The 24,671-nt window shown below is 39.8% G+C and overlaps 2 protein-coding genes across 5 annotated transcripts in view; one reads left to right on the top strand and one right to left on the bottom strand.

Annotated features, from left to right (window-relative positions):
- aass (aminoadipate-semialdehyde synthase) overlaps positions 1–10,485 on the top strand; it is a 32,521-nt gene extending 22,036 nt beyond the window's left edge. The window contains exons 17-25 of one of the 2 annotated variants that reach the window (XR_008339159.1): positions 96–204; positions 2,051–2,191; positions 2,317–2,484; positions 3,578–3,673; positions 5,485–5,600; positions 6,970–7,058; positions 7,415–7,591; positions 8,103–9,387; positions 9,430–10,485. Coding sequence is in view for 1 of the 2 variants with exons in the window: in XM_053427076.1 (XP_053283051.1) it covers positions 96–204; positions 2,051–2,191; positions 2,317–2,484; positions 3,578–3,673; positions 5,485–5,600; positions 6,970–7,058; positions 7,415–7,591; positions 8,103–8,224 (1,018 nt within the window). In the remaining variant the exon portion in view is untranslated. Of the gene's footprint in view, positions 1–95; positions 205–2,050; positions 2,192–2,316; positions 2,485–3,577; positions 3,674–5,484; positions 5,601–6,969; positions 7,059–7,414; positions 7,592–8,102 lie in introns of both variants that reach the window. The other variant, XM_053427076.1, reaches the window with a different exon arrangement.
- A 5,003-nt stretch (positions 10,486–15,488) lies between these two features.
- The window catches only part of ptprz1a (protein tyrosine phosphatase receptor type Z1a), a 91,532-nt gene continuing 82,349 nt past the window's right edge, over positions 15,489–24,671 (bottom strand). For all 3 annotated transcript variants that reach the window (XM_053427370.1, XM_053427371.1, XM_053427372.1), the window contains 11 exons: positions 24,192–24,326; positions 23,190–23,353; positions 22,915–23,050; positions 22,492–22,638; positions 21,660–21,753; positions 21,481–21,554; positions 19,991–20,122; positions 18,586–18,741; positions 17,966–18,108; positions 17,708–17,843; positions 15,489–16,438 (listed from right to left, as the gene is read on the bottom strand). In XM_053427370.1, coding sequence (XP_053283345.1) covers positions 16,295–16,438; positions 17,708–17,843; positions 17,966–18,108; positions 18,586–18,741; positions 19,991–20,122; positions 21,481–21,554; positions 21,660–21,753; positions 22,492–22,638; positions 22,915–23,050; positions 23,190–23,353; positions 24,192–24,326 — 1,461 coding nt within the window. In that variant the 3' untranslated portion in view covers positions 15,489–16,294. The remainder of the gene's footprint in view (positions 16,439–17,707; positions 17,844–17,965; positions 18,109–18,585; positions 18,742–19,990; positions 20,123–21,480; positions 21,555–21,659; positions 21,754–22,491; positions 22,639–22,914; positions 23,051–23,189; positions 23,354–24,191; positions 24,327–24,671) is intronic.

Genomic DNA, 24,671 nt, shown 5'->3' with positions numbered 1-24,671 from the left:
TATGAAAGAAATGATTGAATATATTGAAAAACTAACAGAAAATATCATTTTAATTCCTATTTACCAATGAATGTGTGTGTGGGTGTGTGTCTTAGTGCGGAGGCGGCGGGCGTCACCATAGTGAATGAGATGGGACTGGACCCGGGTATCGACCACATGCTGGCCATGGAGTGTATCGACACGGCCAAAGCCGAAGGCTGCACGGTGAGACGGCACACACTCGGACTGTGTTTGTGTGTGTATGAGATAAGTTGTGTTTGGTTTTTACATGTCGGTGCAGACTGTTCGCTGCCATATTGATTTATTAAATCAGGGGCGAGGAACCTTTTCCCTATCTAGGGCCATTTCAATTTCTGTAACATTTCTACCTTAATACTGGTTTTCCATATTGTATATTTTTATGGATTTTTAGCACTTCATGAATTTATATCTGTGAAAGGTGATGCAAATAAAGCTAACTTACTTTATTTACTTTGTCACACTTTCCTTGATTGTAATGGCTGAAATAGCTTCTCACAGCTGGTTTTAGCCAAAATAACTTGATCAAATAATTTGGCTTGTGCAGACCGTAAATCCCTCCCTTGTGTTTGGAAATGCTCAGCTGTGTCCCTTAGTTTTTTTTGGTAACTTATGTTGTTTCAGTAAACTGCTCCTTGATGGTTCTTTTCGACAAACTGACACAGAGGGTCCTTCGTTCCGTGTCTGGCTCTGTAGCAGCTCTGCAGCAACAAGGTTCCCTCACACATTGTCCTTCTGAAGGAGATTTCACCTTCTAGGCTTTTTCTTAGCAGCTCATTCGCCACAGAACTTGTCTGCGTAACGTTGTCTATCAGAATGAGTCTTGTGAAAGCCTCTTAAAGAATATTACCTTTGTCCAAGAGCATTAGCCTTAGTTCCCAGATGTAATGATGTTCACACAACCAAAAACAGGATTGTCTTTATCGTTTCTCTACATTCTGTCTTTACTTTACCTTCAAAATCACCATGATACTTGTCAGAGATGGCGCGTAGCAGTGATGTGTGTGATTGAGCAAAGTTTTTCAACTATCAATTAATGACAACAATTCATGACACTTTGAATTCATACATTCCACAAGTGTGGTCTTTCAGTTGGAGAGCAGGACTTGATTTTACCTTAGATTTATTTGTACCATCGCTCAAAACACTTCGCCGACACTCCAATAACCCCTGCTCGGACTCAGACTAGCTATGCTTGTGCCTAAACTGTGCGCTTGCAGTCAGACTTTTTGCTGCGCATCAGCTTCTCTTCTTGAGCTCATGCTTTGTCTGTGTGTGCAAAAGTTGAACATTATATTTGTTATATCTACAGGTGTCATTCATGTTTTAGGAATTTTGCTCAAAGAAATCTAAGCGCAAGGGAGATGTGGGGACATTTCACACACACAGGAGCTGGAGCTCAGGAAATATATAAGTGCGAGCAACTAAGTCTCTGAGTTCAAGTGCATAGTTTGAGAACTAGCTGTTTGAGAAGCAGGGGCTGTTTTAGAGTGAAATCTGTAACTCCTGTTTTCAAACTGACTGACCATGCTCGTGAACGATGACCCATAAGGTGAGTTTGTTTCTGTGTTTTTAGTGGATGTTGGGTGTTTTATTTGAATAAATGTACTTTTTAATTAATGAAATAAAAAGTATCAGTGCAACAGCATGTCAAACAAAGTTTATGTAAATGTGTCTGTTTGGTGAGATAGAAATCATTAATAATATGGATGTTGCACTATTTCGTGGTAAAGTATCCCACTCAGCTGTAATTTGAATGAATTCCTAAACCAAAAAATGTTGGTCAATATCAAACAAATTTGTATCTGTATTGATCATGCTCTAATCGTGACATATGGAGACTTTGTAGTTTACATGTCTTCATGTCAGTAGACTGACTTAACTCTCTGTCAGACCTCATCACAAGCTGCTGTAAAGCTGCTGCAGTGCAAGTTAAATACATATGGTGATTCTTTTCCATTTTGAAGTAGTTATTTTAAACCTGTTGATTGTCAGTAAACTTGAATTGAATATAAATCATTTTTGGGTTCAGGTGGAGTTCTACAGCTCTTTCTGTGGTGGTCTTCCTGCTCCGGAATGTTCAGACAATCCTCTCCGCTACAAGTTCAGCTGGAGTCCGTACGGCGTCCTCCTCAACACCATCAGCCCTGCCGTCTTCCTCAAAGACAACCAGGTACAGTGGCTCCAGTTTACCATAAAAGAACAATATGTTGTTTTTTCTCTGAATTTGCTCCAATAATTACAGTTCCTCAAGTCAAGAAGAAGAAACTGAATCTGTGTATGTTTTGATTTGACCAGGAGGTGAGCATCCCGGCTGGCGGCTCTCTGATGGACTCCACCATGCCACTGGATATCTTTCCTGGTTTCAACCTGGAGGGATTTCCCAATCGTAACAGCACCATATATGCAGAGTCGTACGGCATTCAGACCGCACACACACTGATCAGAGGAACCCTGCGCTTCAAGGTACAGCACACACGGACACACACACTTCCACTGATAGCTGGCAGAAGCTGGCAGAAGCATGCGTTTTCAGGGGCAAGCAAGCGCAAGAGCCCTTGCGTGCCCCTTCTTGCATGCGTGCGTGCGTCGCCCAATTTTTGTAACTATACGGCAAAGCTCCGCAAGCCTCACGCAGCCCGCAAGGCTGTGATTGGTCCGCTAACTATATCCTTTCCGGAGAAGCATTTCCGGTTTCATGCCCCATAATACCGGCAGTAACCACGGAAGATTTAGAAGACCGAATATGAACCAAATAGAAGAGCGTTTGGCAGAAGAGATAAGAAAGTATGACCACTTGTATAACCCGTCACTGACTGGCGGATTTGTTCGCCAGAAAAAGGCTCTGAGGAGACGGCGTGGAGATGTAAACAAACAGTCGACCAAGAAGAAAGAAGGCGTCTCTAAGGCCGTCTTCGACAAAAAAACGTTACTCCGCCTAGTGTTCTGGCGGTGAATTGCTTTGCAACACGCGCAACCCTTGGAGAAGCATAAATTAAAACGAGTCCTTCGACACAGCTGCGTGAAAAGCCTCAGTTGCAGAAGCATGCGCCTGCCTTAAAGTTAGCCTGCATTACGGGAGCGCAGTGCTCTAGTGGGGTGATATGGTAATACAGGCTCTTTAAGGTTTGATGGTGCCATATTATGAGGGGCTTTGTAGGTGAGGAGGATAATTTAAAATTATATATTACATTTTATAGTAATCCAATGAAGTGAAGCTAATACAGGAAAAATCTTATCTCATGTTGTGGTCATGTTTGTTACGTCTAGGATTTGTTGTAACATGTAAGATACGATGGGAAGTATTGTAATGAGAGCAGTTAGAAAGGGAAAATAAAAGTTAATCACTGTAGTTATGTGTCCTCGAAAGTCCAAATAAATCCCAAACAATGTGAAAATAAAGTTGTGGAAATGACTGATTTATTGTCTCAAAACAGTTTGTATGTTTTAGACGCAGTTGAACCTAAAAAATATATTCATGCATAAACCTTATTTCTCAAAGAATCTTTTGTTTCTTGTGTTCATTGTGATTCACTTGAGCTTTTGTTCTTTCCCTCAGGGCTTCTCCAAGGCTATGAGTGGTTTTGTCAAACTGGGTCTGATAAACAGCGAGCCCTGTCCCATCTTGCAGCCCACTTCATCTCCCGTTTCCTGGGTAAGAACCTCAGCTGACGATGCTTTCACTGTTTGTTTTAAAGGGATCATGAAAACTTTTGAATAGATGGTTGAAAGGCAGCTGAGCTGTGCCTCACGCTTCGTTCTCCAGTCTGTCACTCACTTTTATAAAATGAGCTGTTTTGCAGCTCTTCCACTTGAAGCGTCTGATTGTGGAAGTGGGTTTGCTGAAGAGTCTATTACTGTCAATAGCTGCTTGTCAGCATCAAGGCTGCAGTGAGCCTCGGCTTTCTGACATTGATGAGTTTACAGCAGCTAACATTTGCGCTCTTTTATCCTTCTGAGATGAAAGAGAAACCCAGAGCCGCATGTTCAGAAATCAAAAGATGATAAGTTTAAATCCTGCCCCTTGTCCTTCTGAAACTCTTAATAAAATCTTTTTTATCTCCCCATCTTTTAAAAAAAAATCTTGAACGAAGATTCAATGAGAAATAGATAAATAATGATGGCCCACCTGCAATATTTAGCCCTGGAGCCCATTAAAGGTTCATGTAGCGAATTCTCAAAGTGTCTTATACCCCGTGTTTAAAAACAGGAGCAACAGACAATTAAGGAATTGAAGGTAATACTCACTAAAGGTAGGCTAGGAGACAGACTAGGAGCAAAAGATGGACTAGGAGACAGAATAGAAGCAAAATATGGGCTAGGAGACAGACTCTGAGCTAAAGGTGGGCTAGGAGACAGACTAAGAGCTAAAGCTAGGCTAGGAGACAGACTCTGAGATAAAGATTGGCTAGGAGACGGACTAGGACCTAAATATTGGATTAGGAGACAAACTAGGAACTAAAGATTGGACTAGGAGACAGACTTTGAGCTAAAGATGGGTTGGAAGACAGGCTAGGAGCTAAAGATAGGCTAGGATACAGACTTTGAGCTAAAGATGGGATAGGAGACAGACTAGGAGGTAATGGTAGGCTAAGAGACAGACTAAGAGCTAAAGCTAGGCTAGGAGACAGACTCTGAGATAAAGATTGGCTAGGAGACAGACAAGGACCTAAATATTGGATTAGGAGACAAACTAGGAGCTAAAGATTAGACTAGGGGTAGACTTTGAGCTAAAGATGGGCTAGGATACAGACTTTGAGCTAAAGATGGGCTAGGAGACAGACTAGGAGCTAAAGGTAGGCTAGGAGACAGACTAAGAGCTAAAGATAGGCTAGGAGACAGACTCTGAGATAAAGATTGGCTAGGAGACAGACTAGGACCTAAATATTGGATTAGGAGACAAACTAGGAGCAGGTTAGGAGACACGCTAGGAGCTAAAGATGGGCTAGGAGAGGGACTTTGAGCTAAACATGGGTCAGAATACAAGCTTGGAGCTAAATATAGGACAGGAGACAGGCGCAAACAAGGGGCTAGGAGGCAGACTTTGCTAAAGGTGGACTGGGAGACGGTCTATGAGCTAAAGATAGGCTAGGATATAGACTAGGAGATAAAGATGGACTATAAGACAGACTAGTAGCTAAAGTATGGTTAAAAGACAGACTAAGAGCCAAAGATTGGTCAGAATACGGGCTAGGAGCTAAAGATGGGTTAGGAGACACGCAAGGAGCTAAAGATAGGCTAGGATATAGACTAGGAGATAAAGATGGACTATAAGACAGACTAGTAGCTAAAGTATGGTTAAAAGACAGACTAAGAGCCAAAGATTGGTCAGAATACGGGCTAGGAGCCAAAGATGGGTTAGGAGACACGCAAGGAGCTAAAGATGGGCTAGGAGACAGATTTGGAGCTAAAGGTGGGCTAGTAGATGGACATGGTTTGTTCTTATCAGTTCTCTCCTCTCTACAGAAAGAGCTGCTCTGTAAGCAGATCGGATTGTCCTCTTCTCTGTCCCAGGCGGCCTTTGAAGAAGCCGTATATGAACACATCGAAAAGGATGATTTCAGAATGGACAGCCTGAGATGGTGAGAGATCTCATTAGACTGCCAGGATTGACACTATGTGTTTATGTTTATCAAACGTGACTCTAGTTTGAAATGCGTCTGAATGTCGATGTCAAATATCTCCATGTGTATGCAAGAAAAAGTATTTACAAGATGTTTGTGTAACTTATTTTAATTTTACAGTTTACTATTTACAGTCAATTATTTATAATGAAACTAACATTATATTCAATCTTTAATTTAGTACATATATATGTGATATAAAGTAGTTTAACTACAGCAAAGCCTGTGATATGAGACAAAAACTAAGATGGCAGCTTAACCACAGGTTTAATTGGGTTTAAAAGGCTTTTTGTCTCCATCGTAATTTGTTTTTGCAACGGCCTTATTACTGTAGTTACATGTCATGACAAACTGAAGGTGTGAAAAATTACGCATAACGGGCAGTTGAAACTGTAGCTATAAGGTCAGCCTTTTCTCTATCTTTGGCAAAATATAATTCAATGAAATCCCAGAGTTCATCTTATTTTATACCAGGATTGAAGCATTGCAAATGTAACATTTTGCTGTCATTAAAATTATTATTATAATACATTTCACATGATAGTTGTAATACACTAAAACAGATCAAGAAAAAAAATCGGATTTTGGTGTTTAACTTGGTTTTGGCCCGTTGTTTTTCCCTACTCATGCAGGCAAGTGAGTTTTAAAAGTCATAAATGTCACCAACTCTTCCATAGCACTCTCTAATCAACAGCTTGTTGGTGGGGTGAAACAATCAAATCCACCGACTAGTTTACTGAATGTCCATTTGTCTGTGCAGCTCGGTCTGTGCAGAGGAGGCAGATGTGATGTCTCTTCAAAGTAAACATCAATAGATGGGTAGCTAAGAGCAAGGCCGAGGCTGTTCCTCTTCTCTACACTTTTCACTTTTCTCCTTAATGAGGACGCCTGAAGTGGTGTAGCATGCACACTCCTCAATTTAAATCAACCTTTCCAAGGGTGTCTTCAGATCAAGGCTCCGTGCCATCATTGTGGTGCTGCTGCTGGCGCTGAACGGAAGAGGGCCACGCTAACATTGAAACATAAATTCCTCTGACAGTGAAAGTGAACTGTTGGAAACATTCCATCTCTGCCTTTAAAAGGGTAAAAAGCCAACGTGCTTACAGCTGAAATTGAATGACTTGTTCATTTATTCAATTCACCAGCAAAGCAACAACAAAAGCAGCTGCTCATCTCTTTAGATTTAGCCAAGGATGTGTAGGCTGTTGCAGCGCCGGCGGGGTGTTAAAGCGGAGTAATTTTCTTTTGAAGCTTTTAATACGGCTTTGTGAAGGTTATTTTATTGTGAGGAAAAGTCCTGTTTTTTATCCCGTCTCTCTGTGTTCAGGTTTGGGATGCTGAGCGACGAGGCAGTGCCTCAGGCCGACAGCGTTCTGGCTGCTCTGACAAAACATCTGGAGGCCAAGCTCTCATTCAGTAAGAAACAGCCTCATTTTATTACCACAAGACAGAAGAAAACAATTTGATCAGGGAACCTGCATGTCTTGCAAAGTATTACAAGCATTGGAATCTGATTTTCTTTGAAAAAATTATGTTGAAGATTAAAAACATACTTGTATTAAAAAAACACCTATCAATCAATCAGTAGCCCATTACTACTAGTCTTAACTGTTCTTTTTTTTTATTGATATTATATGAAACAAGTTTTGTTCATGTGTTATTAAATTTCATTCTATATGGTATTAAGAAAGACTTAAATAAGAAATGTTGAACACTGCACAAGCCTTGATAATTCTAGTAACACAAACTTTTGACTTCTCTCCCGTGGTCAGATAAGGGTGAGCGAGACATGATCATCTTGAGGAACGACGTGGGGGTTCGCCACCCGACTGGGGAGCTGGAGACCAAACACGTCAGCCTGGTGGTTTATGGTGACCCTAATGGTTTCTCTGCCATGGCTAAGACTGTAGGATACCCAGCAGCCATAGCTGCTCGCATGGTTCTCGACGGTCAGTAAGATAACTTTGGACCATTGTTTTCTGCCTCTTACAGCAATTTAATGAAACTCTATGTTTTGTAAAAATCTGAAAGACCAAGGCCAATCCAGCCATGTTAAAATGTTGTTTCCCATTAATTATCTAGACTGACTGGTCCTCCATATTCACATTTGTTCTGCTAAAGTTTTATAATGACCCCAAAATTTGTTTACACCGTACATACATAAGAAAGCTCTAACCAAGCTTCTAACCTTTTAATTGGCCAAAATAAGCTGCAAGGTAGAATATATTAAACAAAATATGTGACTAAACAGTTAAAGTGTGAAGCTAACATTTGTCAGTCTGTAAAGGGACATTAGGATATTCTGTTTGTCCACAAAGCTAAGGTTAGCTTGTCCTTTGAGGCCTGATGTGTGATGTTCTTTATATTCCAAAATGAACTGAAACAAGCAGCTTCCTGAAAATCCTGAAATGATGTCACTGAGCTGTTGAGTGAAACTAAATCTGTGTTTGCTCTCTTCAGGCGAAATCAACACGAAGGGTCTGGTTGCTCCGATGACAAAGGACGTCTATGGGCCGATCTTGGACCGACTGAGGCAAGAAGGACTGCGCTTCATGTCCAAAAGCACCTTGGAGGAGGAGTAGAAGCTAACTAAAGAGAACCAATAACTCCCTGTAAATCCTGTCCAGCACAAATACTGTATAAAATCCACATTCTATCTGTTGCCTTTACAACAACTTTATCAAAACATGATCTTAAGACAGAGTCAAACTCACCGGCCTGAAAGGGGGGGGGGCTCTGATAAGATAAATATTAGTCATTTTTGTATGTATATATATAAAATGGTAAAAGGTGAAAAATGTTTTGATAACCAAAATTAACTTTGAGGATTATGTTTTTTCAAACCTACACACACACACACACACACACACACACACACACACACACACACACACACACACACACACACACACACACACACACACACACTATTGTGTTAAAATGAAACTTTGACTATATAGTAATCTTAATATAAACTTCCCTAGTTTGGCTGAATTTGCTCTGTTTCAGAGAAAAGTTCTTCTGTGAAGATGAATAAAAAGTTCACTCATCAAAAAAAATAATTTGCATAATAAATTTAAAGCATTTAAAAGCAAATACATTTCCTAATTGTCCAAAGTACAACTGAAGACACTAGGTCTGCCTGGGATTTAAAACTACTTTTCCCAAAGACTAAAAATGTTGCTTTTGGCATCAGTCATAAAAAAGTCATGTCATACAAAGCATACTTGTTGTCACCTATAAAAAAAAACAGCAAAGCATTAAAATGTTCAGAGGGCAATGGGAGCAATGCTTCCTACTTTTCTTAACCTTGTGCAATCAAAGTTGTGTGAAGTGTCAGTCAGAAATTAACAAAACTTTCAAAGGTTTCCATGGTAACTGTCTTCTTTTCCTGTCAACAAAATGTCTGTGACTACTGGTTTCTTTATGAATTAAAAACAACAACAAACATAGCTTGATGCTTCTCTCACTTAAAACGCATTAACTCAAACAAGAAACTACATCTTAAATACTTGTAACAAACACTAAGGGGAAAATGCAAAAGCAGATGTTTCCTCTGAAGGTATCCACATTAAGTTCCTTTTCAAACTAGGGGCATGAATAATAAAAGCCAAATACTTTCCCTTGTATGTTCCACATTAAAACTATACAACATTTCTTAATGAAATTGTTTCACAATAGGTCATTCCCTAAAAAAAAGGTATGACTTGATAGTGATCCTGTCATCCCCCTTACACCACTGCATGTATCACACACATTCGAGGATGTCAGTGGGACACTCCTGCAGGGGAGGATAATGCAGCATCTGAACAGGACCAATCAGGTTCCTATTGACACAAAGCAGCTTCTGGTAATTTGTTTTATGGCCTAAACTACTAGGATGCGATGGGCCAATACCTTAATGTGCATGCAAATAATCTATTCAACCATTAACTGTTGACACAGTTTGGATGCTTTCAGCAGTTTGTCTGAATATTATATTCGGCATTCACAAACAAAATGATAAACTAATTTTTCTATCCAGATAATGGACCTTTGTGCCTGGACAGGTGAAAGATACATCTACATGTTCGAAGGGTTAACATGGAGCCCTGGTACAACTCAACAGCAGACCCACCTTTATTATAACAGTCTGCTAACATGCAATCACATCTGCTTTTTAAAGCGAGTGGTAGATGGCAATCTGCTGGTTTAGTGCATGTTACACCCAAAACAAGCACCCATCACATACTGCATCCTTTTTTTAACCATTTTCATTTAACAAAAGTATTACCTGAAAGTAACATATTTAGCTTATCTTGACCTATAGAGATATATTATGATTGACTTGATAACTGAAACATGATCAGTAACAGCTAAACTTGGCCTCTGCTGAGCTCAGCGGTCCGTTTGAATCGTTGTTCAAGAGGGAAGTCTGTATTTGTGTCCCCGGACTAATGAGTAGTGTCTGCTGAGTAATATTTATTTTATTTGGACGGGGGGTGTGGTCACATTCTAAACGTTTTTTCACATGCTTGAAACGATGTACCTGAGATATATTTTTTCCAATAATATATCAATAATATTCCATATATGAAGTACATATGAGGGCCATAGTGATATTTTAAACACCAGTGTATTGTTTGATATTTTGGTTGATATGTAGGTTTGGGTCTGAGCAACACAAAGACTTTTGGTCACTTTTTGGTTTTGTTGTTCCGGTAAATATTGGATTTGACATTGATGAAAATCTTTATTTAATATTACAAGCACCCATTCATTTATAAAAGCTTTTTTTTGATAGCACATTTTGGATTTATTAACATATCAAAATGTTCACATGAATAAAAAATCGTTCTAGGAAGTTCTGTCTTCTTTCATCATTTAAATAGAAAATGTACTACTATGTTATAATCTGTTACTCACAGATTTAATATTTTTTTCAATACACATGACAGCCTTAATAAGATATTACCATTTTATCAGACTAATGTATACGTAACAGTATATTTATCAAATCAAAATCATATATATATTAACATTATATTAATCAGTTCAGCTTCATATTATGATGCCTTGCAGTGTTAGTTAGGTTATTAATCCTTTAAATACATTTTTGTTTTCACCAAGGCAAATGGAGGATAGGAAAATCTAGTTGGGGAAAAAAAAAAGAAAAGCTAATTTTGCTAGATCCCTGAAAAGTTGTGCGTTTTCTCTGAAATTATTTTGTGTTATTTCGCAAAAGTTTTTCAGCTAGGTCTATTTACTTCCAGGTCAGTTCAGGAACCAAGAGAGAGATCCGACAATAAGACATCATGAAAATTACAAGGTGGGGGCAGAGAATTCAGTCGATATCACAATAAGGAAAGCCGGGAAAACGACTTAATGAAAAATGGAGCTACTGTTAATGTTATGCTAGCTGAACATTAGCTAATGTTAGTGCTATCGCCATGCCATGGCAGAAAATGCATATTTGAGGTGTAATTGATACAGCTGTGGAAAAAACAACTGTTGTTCAGATTTTCGAAACAGGGAAGGAGATATCTTTCCTGGATGACCTCTGCAGATTTCTAAGCTAATTAAACTGAAGATCCTAGGAGTTAAAGAAGATCAAATCCAATGCAGTGAAGATTCCTTCCATTCATCTGACAGGGACATTAGTGAACAGGTGTTGTTGCTCCCACCTTCCTGTTGTTCCCTCCCCTTTTACTCTTTGCTCTGCTCTCCCAGCATCAGCAGCAGCAATATTATCACGTTCAACAATGCGGTTTTCTATTTGAAGCTGGAGGTCTGGTAGTCAAGTTGCCGGTCTTTATTTCTAGTTTAGGTTTACCTTGATGTTTATTAGTTTAGGAGAGGAAGCTCTAGGTCCTACGGTCCCCGTTGGCAGGCCCAGACTTCCTCATCTTTTTGCGATTTTTGGCCAGACCCTCTAGACTCCCATTGTTTGGTAAATTATAATTATTTTATATTCAATTTTGAAAATAAACTTCATCTTCTGTTTGGAATCAGAACTTGGTTTTTATCCTCCATTTAAGGTTGTGGCTAAGCTGGACTTTCAACTTCTGTTTTTGGCCGTAACATATTTGGGGGCTTGTCCTTATATTTACAGTATATCTAAACATGTTGTCTAGGTACATGAGATATTTTTCTGGTCGGCCTGTGAGGAAGTCCAATATCCAGTTGCACAGTGGGATGATAATAACTGGGTTATGACTGTATTGAAGTCGGAACAGAAGTCTATGAAGAACATCCAGATATGCCAGGCTCAGGTGAAGTGCTGTCGATATGACACCTTCAGTGGATCGGTGAGGGCGGTATGCAAACTGGAGTAGGTCGAGTGTTGCTGGGTGACTTGATGCTATATGCTCCTTGACCGGTCTTTCAAAGCTTTCTGTGGATTGACCCTGTGTAGGGTCCTCCTGGTCGAAACAAAGTACTTCATGTTCCAGGCTGAGGGTAGCGTTCATTATTATTATATTGCGGGGAGGACCTGTAATCTGTGATAGACTGGATGCCTTGCCACGAGTGCCTGGGGTCTTTTGAGTCAGTGAAGTGAAACTGGATTTTCGGTTCATAAGCACACTTTGCTGCTCCCACACCCTGGTTTAAGTTGGCTCTAGTACATTGGTTCCCAAACTGGGGTAGGAGTTCCCCCAGGGGTACACAAAGTGGTTATATATTTGAGCGTTTTGCATAGCTCACCATCTTTCGTGTCCTATCGCTGGAGATCGAATGTCTGAAGGGGTACTCGACTGTAAAAAGTTTGGGGTCCACTGCTCTATTAGATCTAACAGTGTCTTTGTCCCCGGACTGGAAGGCAGCATTACGTGCGCTCAGAGGTGCTTGCACCTCTCTGGTGAGCCAGGGTGTATTCTGGATGGTGGTCCCATCTTCCACACACCTGGATATGAATACCATCACAGACTCAGCATACTCTCCCCGGGTTGATGTCTTGATTGACACTGGCATCCTCTCTGAACACATTCAAGTTTGTGCTTTCAACAGTCCTGGGCTGCTGAAAGAGCTCTCTCTGACTAGCTCCGTATCTGCTTCACAGATGGCTTGCTCCTAGTTAGCAGTGGTCTGTATGCTAGAATTAGCATAACATAGAGATGGTCCAAGACGGGGGTGGGGGGCTGCTTTGACGTTTGCGTAAACTCGGTCTAGAATGTTTTCTCCCCTGGTTTCAAAGTCCACATCTTGGTCATATGTGGTCTCCGAGGAAAACTCCAAAAACACCAATATTCAATTCTTTAATTGGCAGTACCGTCTCCCTCTAAGTATTAAGGGTGCTATCTTGGTTAGTGGGGACAAGGAAATGTGGAAACCCTCGAACATGGGCATTTTGGGTTCCAAGATGGCCTCTCACAACTTTAAGGCAGCCCCCGAAACGCTGCTCTGCTTCTATGTAATACTATCCAATCAACTTTGGGTCACTACTTGTTGTGTATGTATTAAGCCACACTATTTCACTTGAAAAACCATCAATACTTCCATGACAAAAATGATATATGGTTTTAGTTTGTCATATGAGTCCAGGTGCCAGATGGCGTTCGGCCCTCTGGAAAAGTATCTCCTTCGTCTGAGACGTCCTGCTTGCTTCCTTGACTCTCCTCGGTGATCCAGCTCCTTTAATATCAGTCACACATCCTCCTCTCTCACACGCAGACAATGCTTTCTACACTTCCTGTGCATCCGCCGGACACCAGGAAGCTGCCCGGAGTACAGCAGTTTGTTTGTAATAAATGCAACCACAACTGCCAATTCTAAGAAGTGTTTGTGACGAATGTGTCCCCTTGCATGAAGTCCTCTCTTCAGATACCTCTCCCTTATCTCAAAACCATGCCTACTGCCCAGAACTAATCTACTATCTATGTATGTCTATAATCTCAAAACCAATTTCAAAATAAAAATCTATTAATCCCTAACACAGGTGTGAAAGCTCCATTGTTGTGTTTTCAATTTTGCAGACCCTGACCTGGAAGTACATTGACCTAAATTAAGAAATTTAGAAGATAACTCAAAGCTTTTGCGAAATCTGGGAAAAGTACACTTTTATTTTCAAACAGCAATTTTTTTTTCCTCATCCATGTCCCTTCTGGGGCTCCATAGTATTATTATAAGCTGCTATTAACTACCAAACAGTAACCAGCTAAATTCAAATGAGTGCATATCTGTGATATTTTTTACATGTACATTTCGCTGATGATACTTGTACATATGTCAACTATTGTAAATACAGGACTTTCCCTTGTAATAAGAGTTTTATTGCAGAATAAAATTAAAAGATCTAAATACTTTTTCCTCCACTGCGTCAATTTAAACAATTTAATCCTGTCAAAGATCTTGTCAACCAAACCCCCAAGTATTCCACCTTTTTTTTAAATGTCTGATCCTGCTCTGACGTATCCTGGGTCTCCAGCTCAGCCCCTATGAAAAGACAATCTGCCCTTTGCTTCCACTCAATTCAGAGGCAGCCATGCAAACTAGGCCACCAAGCAGGGGATAATTGGGGATGTAATTATGAAAAGTCAAAAATGCAAATGACGTTGTGGATACTGTGGCTGGTCAAGATGACGTCGGGACACTTGACCTATTTTCTGACCAGAAAAGACGCGTTTCTTGCAGAGTCTTAGCCCGGATTAACACATGGGAAATCAATCGGAATAACCGGTTTAGTTCAGGGATTAAAGCATAACTCCATAAAGGGAAAACATATAATCCACAGGTTGGACAGCACTCCGTTTTCAACAGACCATGTCTTTATTACTGTTTTTGTGTTTGTTTTATTCACACCTCTCTGCTGTCAGGCCACAGGGATGCTCACTACATCTTTTGTGAGGTTGTAACCTCTGATCTTCGACTTCCTTGTTGCTCGTCTGTGAGGCTCGTTCTACTGCAGTAGGTCACTTTGCATAAACGCATCAGCTAAATATTTTCTATGTAACCTGCTTTCTCAGACAATGTTTAATTATCTCTTCATCTTCTTTTGGGAATAACTTCAACAACCAGATTGTTCAATTCCAGAAATCTTAAGTGCATTGACGATCCATAACCAGTCAACTACACTGGTCAAAATGTAAAAGCACCATAGCACTGTGTTTTATATGGCAACACCAGAACTACTCACCATCAGTTTTTTGTCCACATCACCTGTATTTGTCGTTGTAGAGCATGTACCAGTTATGTTATTACGTATGAATTTCTCTTATGGTGAATATGTATATTTCTATACTATACTATCTATTTATCTATCTACCTATTGATGTATCTACTTTGTAGTAAATCTATCACGACACAACCGATGTAACACAACACAGAAGACAAATGAGGTCGAAACAAACATGAGAGGGAGACTCAATCTCAATCTTTTCTCGCTAACCTGTTTTAGTCTATTGTTTTTATACAAGTATTGGACTTTGTCTGTATAGTGGTGATCAGTGTATGGAGTCAAATTGGAGCGGTCTCACAGAAGCTAACATTTGATCAACTGTGAGTCAGTCTCAACTGTCGATCACATTTCTCAAACTTACTAGTAAAAACACTTGAACACGTTAGTGTAATAACAAAAACCTAAAAGAATCTTAAAAACTCATTAATTAAGGTGTATTTTGACTATTTAGTTTGGTCCATATACCATCTACTAACATGGAGTAGGAGGAATGTGACCTAAATTGCAGCAAGCCACCAGGGGGCGATCACATTTTGTTGGCCTCAGTTTTTGGAAGCAGTCAGGTTGTCTTTGGCTTCCTGAGTGATGCCAGATTGGCTTTAACTAACTCCCCGTTCATAAAACATACATACATCCTTGGTTGTGTCAGTCCAGTTCAACTGCACACAGGAACAAAACACTTCAACAGGCTCTGTCATTGGTGTTTCACTTATTTAATCAGCTACAGCTAATACTCCAGCAGTGTTTCATGTCCAGCTAAAAAACAAACAAACATGTCAGTACCCCATGCATCACATTTAGTCTGTTACAAGATCCAGAATACAAAAGCATTAATGTTCTCCAACTACGCAATTAGAATGAAACCATAACATTTGAATGCATTATAATGGTAAAATATAAAAATCTAAAAGTATAAATAGAAATTTGGTCCATCAAGGTGATTACTATAATATTATTTACATTAGATTATTATTATTTTTATCATTTCAGGCCCTTATTTTATATTTGACGTCAATCGGACTGCTGCTACCGTTGCGATGGTATTTGCAGAGAGGACTTAAGTGCACAAGCTCTATAAAAGACACACTAGCAAAATATCTCATTGATATAAAAGATGCAGCTTTTCCCTTTTTTTCCCATTTGGCTCAGAGCCAATAAATACAAATGTTTTGGAAATGTTTGTTAGTTGACTGAAACGTCTCCGGGCAGTACAGGGTTAAAACATCGGACAGTTAGTTTACAGCTCGTATCAAAGTTAGACATACAGGGTGAAAAATACAAAAAGGCACACATTATAAAACCATAGGGAGTCCAGGTACAGCAGAGAAGAAACTCGTTCAGTACGTGCCAGCCACATAATCCTGAATGACAGGGATGTTTTATTGTGTAGCTGTGGCGAGGCATCAGGAGCAGATCAGTTGGCGTTGGAGAAAAAATACCAAATGCTGTCGCTCAGTGTAAAAGTTAAAAGTTCTTTGTGGTTTGTTTTTTTGGGCAGTCAAACAAGGGATTCAAGGCTCTCTGCGGTGCTGGCAGTTCCCACCACGATGCTGCCGTTGATGTCAGAGGACTGGAGCTCTTCCTTATCTTCTTGCATCCCGATGAGACTCAGCATGGCTTTATACAGGAACTGGTACTGCTCCTTTAAAACAGTAACAGATAACAAATTATTAGTATGATAGTAAGTGTACAATAGCCCCTTATTAGGCCTGTAACTCAAAATCATTTGTGTTATAGAGCCGAGTGGGTTATATTTTCACCCCCGTTTGTTTGTTGCTTGATTCGTTTGTTTGTAAGCAAGATTACACAAAAATTACTGAAAGGATTCCTGCAAAAGAAGAGCTATGGGTCAGGGTAGACTCCATTACATTTTGATTCAGATCTGGATCGGATGGATCAAGTGAGTTAATCCTTGAGTCCAAGTGAGTGTTTGTGCCAAATGTGAAAGGATTTCTTGAAGGCGTCCCAGAGATATCATCTTGACAATCCCAAAAATTTGTTTAGAGAGGTCATCATGACCTCTGGCCACCAAAATTAAATCAGTTTATCCCCGAGTACAACTCAATATTTGTACCACATTTGACGAAAATCCCTCAATGCATTCTTGAGATATCACAGGAATGAGACAGATGGATGGACAGACCACCTGACCATCTAATACTGTTTCTTTATAACATTGTACGGTCTCGACCTTACCATGTTAAGTGCCTTGAAATAATGCATGCCATGATTCGGCGTGTTGTATGCCCCATACGGCTACTCAATCGCTGGGTGTAACAATGACTAGGTAAAAAATTACATTTTCCTCAATTATTGTAGGCGGCATTTTGCATTACTTTTAATGCCATACTATATGTATACATCTATAGTATGGAATATTTATGAACGACACAAGTATGATATTTATATTATTTAATTTAGTATTAGGTTTTTTATGGTATATTTTACAATGATGTTTTTGTAACTTATTGACCTTGGATGCCTTACTATACTATGATGTTTTGATGACTAAGTTTTCATGCCTTACAGAGGAATAACTCTTAATCTTTATCACACCAAGTTCCTTCAATGTCATCATGACATTTTTAGCACTATACTAATGTTCCAGTAGTTCATTCTGAAGCATCATTTATTTTAGTACAGGTGTTGTACTAATGTGTTTCTAAAATGCCAATGGTCAGTGTCCTTGCTCTGTGCTACAGTGTACAGATGTAGATGTATCAGTATCTCTGATGGCAACTTTGTTTAGATTTTTTAAATACCGATCATAAGTATTGCACTGTAAGATAAATGAAAGTGACGGAGAAAAAATGATCCCCTAAACTGTAAATGCTTTTGATGTAAGTCACACATGTTTTGTAATGCACAGCCCATCATCATCAGCATACTGTGAGACAAAACAAATTCTTACAAGGTCGCTGAAGATTCCTGGTCTCATGAGGTTTGTAAGTTTGGCCACTTGGAAGATGTTGACCGAACCTTCAGCCTCCAGCTGGCGAGTCAGAGACAATAGGGTGCAAAATGTTCCTGCTGTGACTCCACCCACACTGAAAAAAAACCAAAAAAATGGTCCTGATGTTAACTGTAAAACATCCTACTCATTCTGAACAATGAATCAAACTAGAAAAATCCTTAAATGTTATTATTCCAGGGTCAGACATGGACTTACTCATCGTGGACTACAGTGGGACTGTCCTTGGCAGCGCAATCCTCTTTGACCAGGTTGAGCAGTTCAAAGGTATTACTGACAGGACCGTCTGGGTTCGGCCAGCAGGGGGCACGGTAGTGTTTCACCTCCAGAACGAAGTCGTCCTGTCGAAATAGAGAGATTGAATTTCAGTGACTCAAATTTACTAGTGAGGTATAAGTCTTTTTGACCGTTAAATCAAAGTGATGCAATTTACAGTATGTGGACCAGGTTAAACATGTGTTCTTCCATCTCCTCTGATAAACTACAGCAGAGGTCAACAACTGGGCCAAAATTGCAGCCAGATCGTTTTATAATTACTGTATTGGACTGACACAGACATTCATGGGTGTCACAGGTAGTGACCTCCGTCACGGCAGCAACATTCATAGAATCACACACAAAACATGACTATGAAATCTTTATTGCAGATAAACCAGGTAGGTTGAACACAAGCTTCACACTGCACATAAAAGGCAATGCAAACCACGTCCAGAACTTCCTACTCCAACTAGAACTGTTGGAGTAGGAATTATAGCTGGATTTCAGTTTGAAAATAACTGAGCTCAAACGGGCACTTTGAATCTGGAGACTCCACTAACCTGTGTAGCTTCCAGCACATACTCATGGACTACCAGCATGTCCTCGTTGGCCAGGCAGATGTGATCCTCGCTCCTCAGTGTAATGGTGAACATCTCAAATCTGATTGGCTGCCCTTTGCGGGGCCAGAAGACGCACAACTCTGCCTCCTCCTCCGTCTAACAACACAGGAAGTCAGCAAATGGTTATATTACACTTTCTTCCATGTATAGCATAAGGCACAATTACATATCATTTAGATTCTATGATTCTTTGATAGTCACATGCACTCTGGCCTGGAAGGGATTTGATACGGGATTTGACACTGGTAATTAAGAAAATTAGAGCCAAGGCTGGATAAACTGCCCAGGGGGCCAGAGGCTCCAGCTTTACTGCCTATCACTGGGCTCTACTTAATAAATTAATCACAGATTTGTCAGATTTGTGCACCACTAAAGTACAATGTAGAATAGGACACTCTTCATTTTGTGGTGTAGAGACACTCTGTGTCAAAATGTAGCTTTAAGACCTACATTGTTTTAGTTTGGTGTTTACGTAAAAAAATGGGAACAACTCACATAACGACTCAAAATAGTGACAATTGCTTATGACAATTCCCTGCAGATTTAATTAACATATTCCGTTCGGGTTTGTTATCTGACCATCAGTCAAAAATAAAAAAAAGGCTTAACTTTGAAAAACGAAACTATAAAAACTAGCAAGTATTATACACAAGGCTGGTAACAGTGCTTTTTTGGTATGAATTATAATTAAATTATCAAAATTATTGCCATATAATTGTTTTGTCACCTGACAGAATCAAGTCTTTGTTTTTCTCGGTTGCTTTTCTAAATACCTGAAAAGATAATTCAACTGCATCTTTGTTACTGAGATCTACAGACAGCTGCAGAACATGTGACTGGGGGAAGTCTTGTCAACTATAAGAAGAGAAGTAGCTATAACCACAGATGTTTCATTATGACCTTTTGCAATATGTTAGTATCTTCCATCAACCCAATTTGTAAGAGCACCTCCTTTACATGCTAACCTGTGTGTATCAAGAGGGTTTTTTGCACTATTTGCTTGCAAATATTTGTGCTGGCCATTAAATTGGAGCGTGTCATAAAAAATCCCACAGCCTCAGATATGACAGTGTAAAAGACAGTGGGGTGAGAGAATGATAATCAATCCGATGACTGCAGTTTTCCACTCATGCCATGTCTGCAGAGTGGGAAGAACAGAACAAAATCATGTTCAAATATTTTTCAGAAAGTTAGACTCTGTAGCTTTCTTAACACTGATCAGACCTGGTCTTCAAATCCGTCCTGAGTGATCCGACTACAGGTATAATTCAAGGTGTAAACGACACATTGGAAAACACATATGAGATCTGATTAGTCAGACCCCATCGGGAGGTGAACCACTCACCCCAATTGTTGATGCCCCTTGCAGTGACACAATGACCTGGGCATTATGGTCCCATATCATCCTCCAGAAGTCTTTTATGGTCCCAGGTAGAGGATTCTGGGTAATGATGAACTCACTGCTCTGCCTGTAACCCTGTAAAAAAACATTGCTTAGTATGATTCATTTAAGCCTCAGCTGCTAGTTCTATAAATGTCTGTCTTTCTCTATGTGGATAATTTATCTCAGGAACCGTTCATCGTATCGCCCTCTCATGTGTTTCTGAAGTGCAGAGTGGAATTTGGTGCAATTTGCACATGTGATGCCTTCAGTATTGACAAAATTCGACCAGTGTTCTATAGCGGGCAGTGGTATAGTGTATAGATTTTTTTTTTAATTGGTTATTATACATCATCTTCTTAACCAAGGTGTAGTTTGAAGAGATGCGTATTTAGTCTGCAGCAGAAGATGTGTAGACTTTCTGCTGTCCTGATGTCAATGGGGAGCTTGTTCCACCATTTAGGAGCCAGGACAGCAAACAGTCGAGATTTTGCTGAGTGGTTAGTTCACAGTGAGGGAGCAGCAAGCTGATTGGCAGATGCAGAGTGGAGTGGACAGGCTGGGGTGTAACATTTGAACATATCCTGGATGAAGACTGGACCCGATCCGTTCACAGCACGGTACGCAAGTGCTAGGATCTAGACGTCGATGAGAGCAGACACTGGTAACCAGTGAAGGGAGTGGAGGAGCCGAGTAGTGTGAGTGAGTTTACGTTAAAGACCAGTTGGGCAGCTGCATTCTGGATGAGCTGCAGATGTTGGATGGCACTAACAGGTAGACCAGCCAGGAAGGAGTTACAGTAGTCTAGGCGTGAGAGGGCCAGGGCCTGGACCAGAACCTGCACCGCCTTCTGTGTGAGAAGGAGATGCATTCTACTGGGCCGCCAGATTATTTTGATAGTTTAATTAATCGAATTTCATTTTATCGGACTGACTCAGACATTCACGGGTGTCGTGGGTGCTCATGTTAACTATATATATATAATAACGTCCTGTTTGGCACGTTATCTTCAAAGTTAAAGCACATTTGTTTTGTTTATATCCAGCTGAATTACGTTGTACATAGCATTTTGGAAAGCCTTGAATTTGGGTCTTAGCACTGTGTCGATGGCAGACCTCTGAACAAACCTCTGAAAAGTCAACATGCGCTGTATGAAAACAATGAACACAAACTTTACTCTGCACTAGACACTGTTTATAAAAAGCTCTGCACATAGCGTCCAGCACACAAATAATAAAAAGTGACTAATGACAAGAATAATTCTAAAGTATTTTATATATTTGTTGATTATATATTGCATATTATTATATATTTTATCAAACCATTTCCTGATAGAGTCATACTGTAAAAATACAGCGGCATAATACAATAATTATCTCTCAAATGTAATGAGGTAGAAGTGTGAGGCATCATAAAATGGAAGAACTTCAGTACAGTACTCAATGGTTTCTTACTGCGATGTACGATGCATTGATGTAGTCTGACGTTTCCCCTGCTGACGTAGACAGACGCACTCTTGATCTCTCAACTGGAAAGACAGAGAAAAGACAGTTAACGTCTCAAAAGCAGCAGAGGCAAATGAAACCAGCGACAGGCTGAGTGACGTCTGACCTGACGAACATGTCGGACTCACCAGGTATCACAGAGCAGCTTCTGTTCTTGCAGAGGTTGCATTCCTGCAGAGCTGTAGAATAGTCGCACTGCTTCGACTCAGAGGGACAAACCAGCTGCGGAAAACAGAAACATCTGTTAGTGACTCACGTATCAGCACTGAATCATAGGTGCATGAAATATATAAACATGCACAATAATCATTATTATGTACCATGTAACTTGCATGTGTGGTGTTGCATAGCTATATAATTGTTATTTAAACTAAAATATTGTAATTAAAATCATTTGAAATCATTTCTAAAAGAACACTAATGAAGCTGCCTATTACAACTACTACTACTGCTACTATGACGACACAATGGAGGTGATGTGTTTACTATCTCGGTTTGTCGGTTTGCTATTTTCTTTCTTCAGGATTACAGACAAACGTAGAGCTTGGGTCTGCGAAGAAGTCATTCATCTTTGGTGGATATCAGATTAGAGGAGCAGATTCAGGATTTTTTGAATATCTCAGGGAGTAGTATTTGCTTCCGGCCTGACTTTATTTTCAGGTAATATCCCACATTTTGTGATTTTGAGCATTGTCTGTTGGCATGGATACCAGGCAGCTGCATGATGCTGAGAAAAAGTCATTGCAACAGAAAATCTATCATTGCCATCATTGTATTTTAGTCAAATTTGCTGAGTTGTAATTCATCATAATGTTTGATAAAACATTATAATACAGATAACATGTATTCTACAGAGCAGTGTGTATGTGTTATTATACAGTTCAATGTAATACTAAGTCCAAATGAGATATAGATGGTTAGCGATGAGTAATGAGATGAAGTGGTGGATGAACTGCTCACCTTGAACTGTTTGTCCAGGCTCATCCTCCCAGCATCCCCTGGGGTCAGCAGCTCGTCCATGTACCTGTGCAGCTGAGCTGCCACAACCTCTGTCTCCCCAGACAAGATGGCTTCCACCAAGGCCTCATGGATAAAAACATACTGTTCCTGAGGAGAGGATACACACAGCGCTGCAGTTAGACTCTGTACTTACTTCAGAGATAAATAATGACTTAGCTTGAAATGATTTGTGGACTCATGACAAAGGATGATTGTACGTTTTTTTAATTGATCAGCAACTCTTCTCAGTAGGCACCAAGACTTCCATGCTTCATGGAAATCCGTGATTTGGATATCTCAGTTTGTAATATGGTGGCAAGTCAGAAAGAGATGACTGAACAACTGTATGAATGTGTGTGTGCAGACAGGAGATGGACCTCTGACCTCTGTCTGGACCAGGTAGTTCCTCTGTGTGCGGATGTGTTTGAGGAAGCCTGTGATGTTGATGCTGCCTTCGTCTCTGATCTGCTTCAACATGCTGTCCAGGACGATGTAGGTTCCTGTTCGGCCCACACCCGCACTGCAGCAAGGCAGAAGAAGAAAATTGTATTTGTACACGTTGTGGTCCCTGAGGAATGGCACGTTATGTTCGTGTATGTTGACATACACGTATATTTAAATAATAAAACATTATCCCATCTAATTAAATCACAACTGACCTGCAGTGCACCACCAGCGGCCCCATGTCCTCCGCCCTGGCTTTGGACGACTTGCGGATGAAGCTCAGCAGCGGCAGGGCGAACTCTGGGACGCCCATGTCGGGCCACTGGGTGTAATGGTACTGTGTCACTGTCCGTTCACTATTCTGACCTCTCTGGGAGCCCTGCAGGTGGACCGAACCAAACAGGACGTCAGTAACAGAGATTTCAACATAAAAAAGGTTCAAGAGACTGGAAAAGTATCTTTGATATTGTAACAAGTCCATAGTGTGTGTTTTATTGTGTAATATTGTGTAAGGAGCCGAACAGATGCTTTCCTGTTTGTTGTGAGGCTCCAATGATTGATAATGAAATGTCTGTAAATAGAACAAACTATATTTTTGTTTTCTGTTTATCATTTTAAATAATTAATTACTTCTTCTCTGTATTTTTCTCATTCATGTAGTTTGTTGAGCAAGATACATCCTTTGTTTGCTTGAATACTTGGCTCATGAAACAGTTATGATAATCTGATTGACTATTTTGAGTATTGATAGATTGATTGTTGATATAATTTTCAAAGCAAAAATGTGACAATGCGCTGCCCTTCTTTATACTGTTGGGTTTTGAAATATTCAGAGAAGAAAATATATTATTGACATCACCCTTATGATCTAGGATATGATGATGATACTTTAGATATTTTATGTAATATGAATAGGTGATGGGTGTTTTCTGATGTTTTATAAGATTAAGAGAACAGAAATTCACGTATATTTCAAACAACTCAAAATATCTGGATGATAGACAACTCATCTGCTTTCCTGATTTTTACCTTGAACTTCTAAAATATAAGGTCACAATCCAGTTCTAGGTGATGTTTCAATATCTAGAAAAAAAATCTTTGTCCAACACTTTCTGACATTAACCTGGTTAAAGAATTTTTTGTATCCCTTATTTATTTTGTTTAGTCCTGCACAATCAAACAGTTATACTCTGTGATAAGTGTCGGGTGTCTTGGACCTTTTTGGAGTGGGTGTTCCTGACGGTGAAGGTTCTCTGGGTGTAGTAGGCGAGGACTCTGCTGCTTTTCACCGTCACCAGGAAGCTGCCATACTCCTCCTGCACCTCCGTTGGCCAGTACTGATCACACTTCCTCTGAGGAAACAGTCAACACATCACACACGTCTGAGGAAATGATAAAATGTACTGTATTGACACAGAAATATTACGTGTTACCATATATTTTTTTTATATCTGACAACTACTGTCGCTGGGTAATTGAGTTTATGTTCCACACATTTTAAAATAGTATCACACGACACAAATTGTTAATGTAAACAATAACTTTCATGATATATTGTAAATTCATTACAATACAATTCAGTTCAACAGCAGTACAGTTGAATCAACAACTCTAAACTGTTTCAGTACCAGCTGAACTAAACAAGCATCATGAAGATTAAATTATTTGGATGTTCTATTAAATGGCATTAATTAAAC

The sequence above is a fragment of the Pleuronectes platessa genome, chromosome 7 (assembly GCF_947347685.1).
Source record: "Pleuronectes platessa chromosome 7, fPlePla1.1, whole genome shotgun sequence".
Taxonomy (NCBI): domain Eukaryota; kingdom Metazoa; phylum Chordata; class Actinopteri; order Pleuronectiformes; family Pleuronectidae; genus Pleuronectes; species Pleuronectes platessa.
The sequence above is the reverse complement of the archived record's forward strand: the minus strand, read 5'-3'. Positions and strand labels throughout refer to the sequence as shown.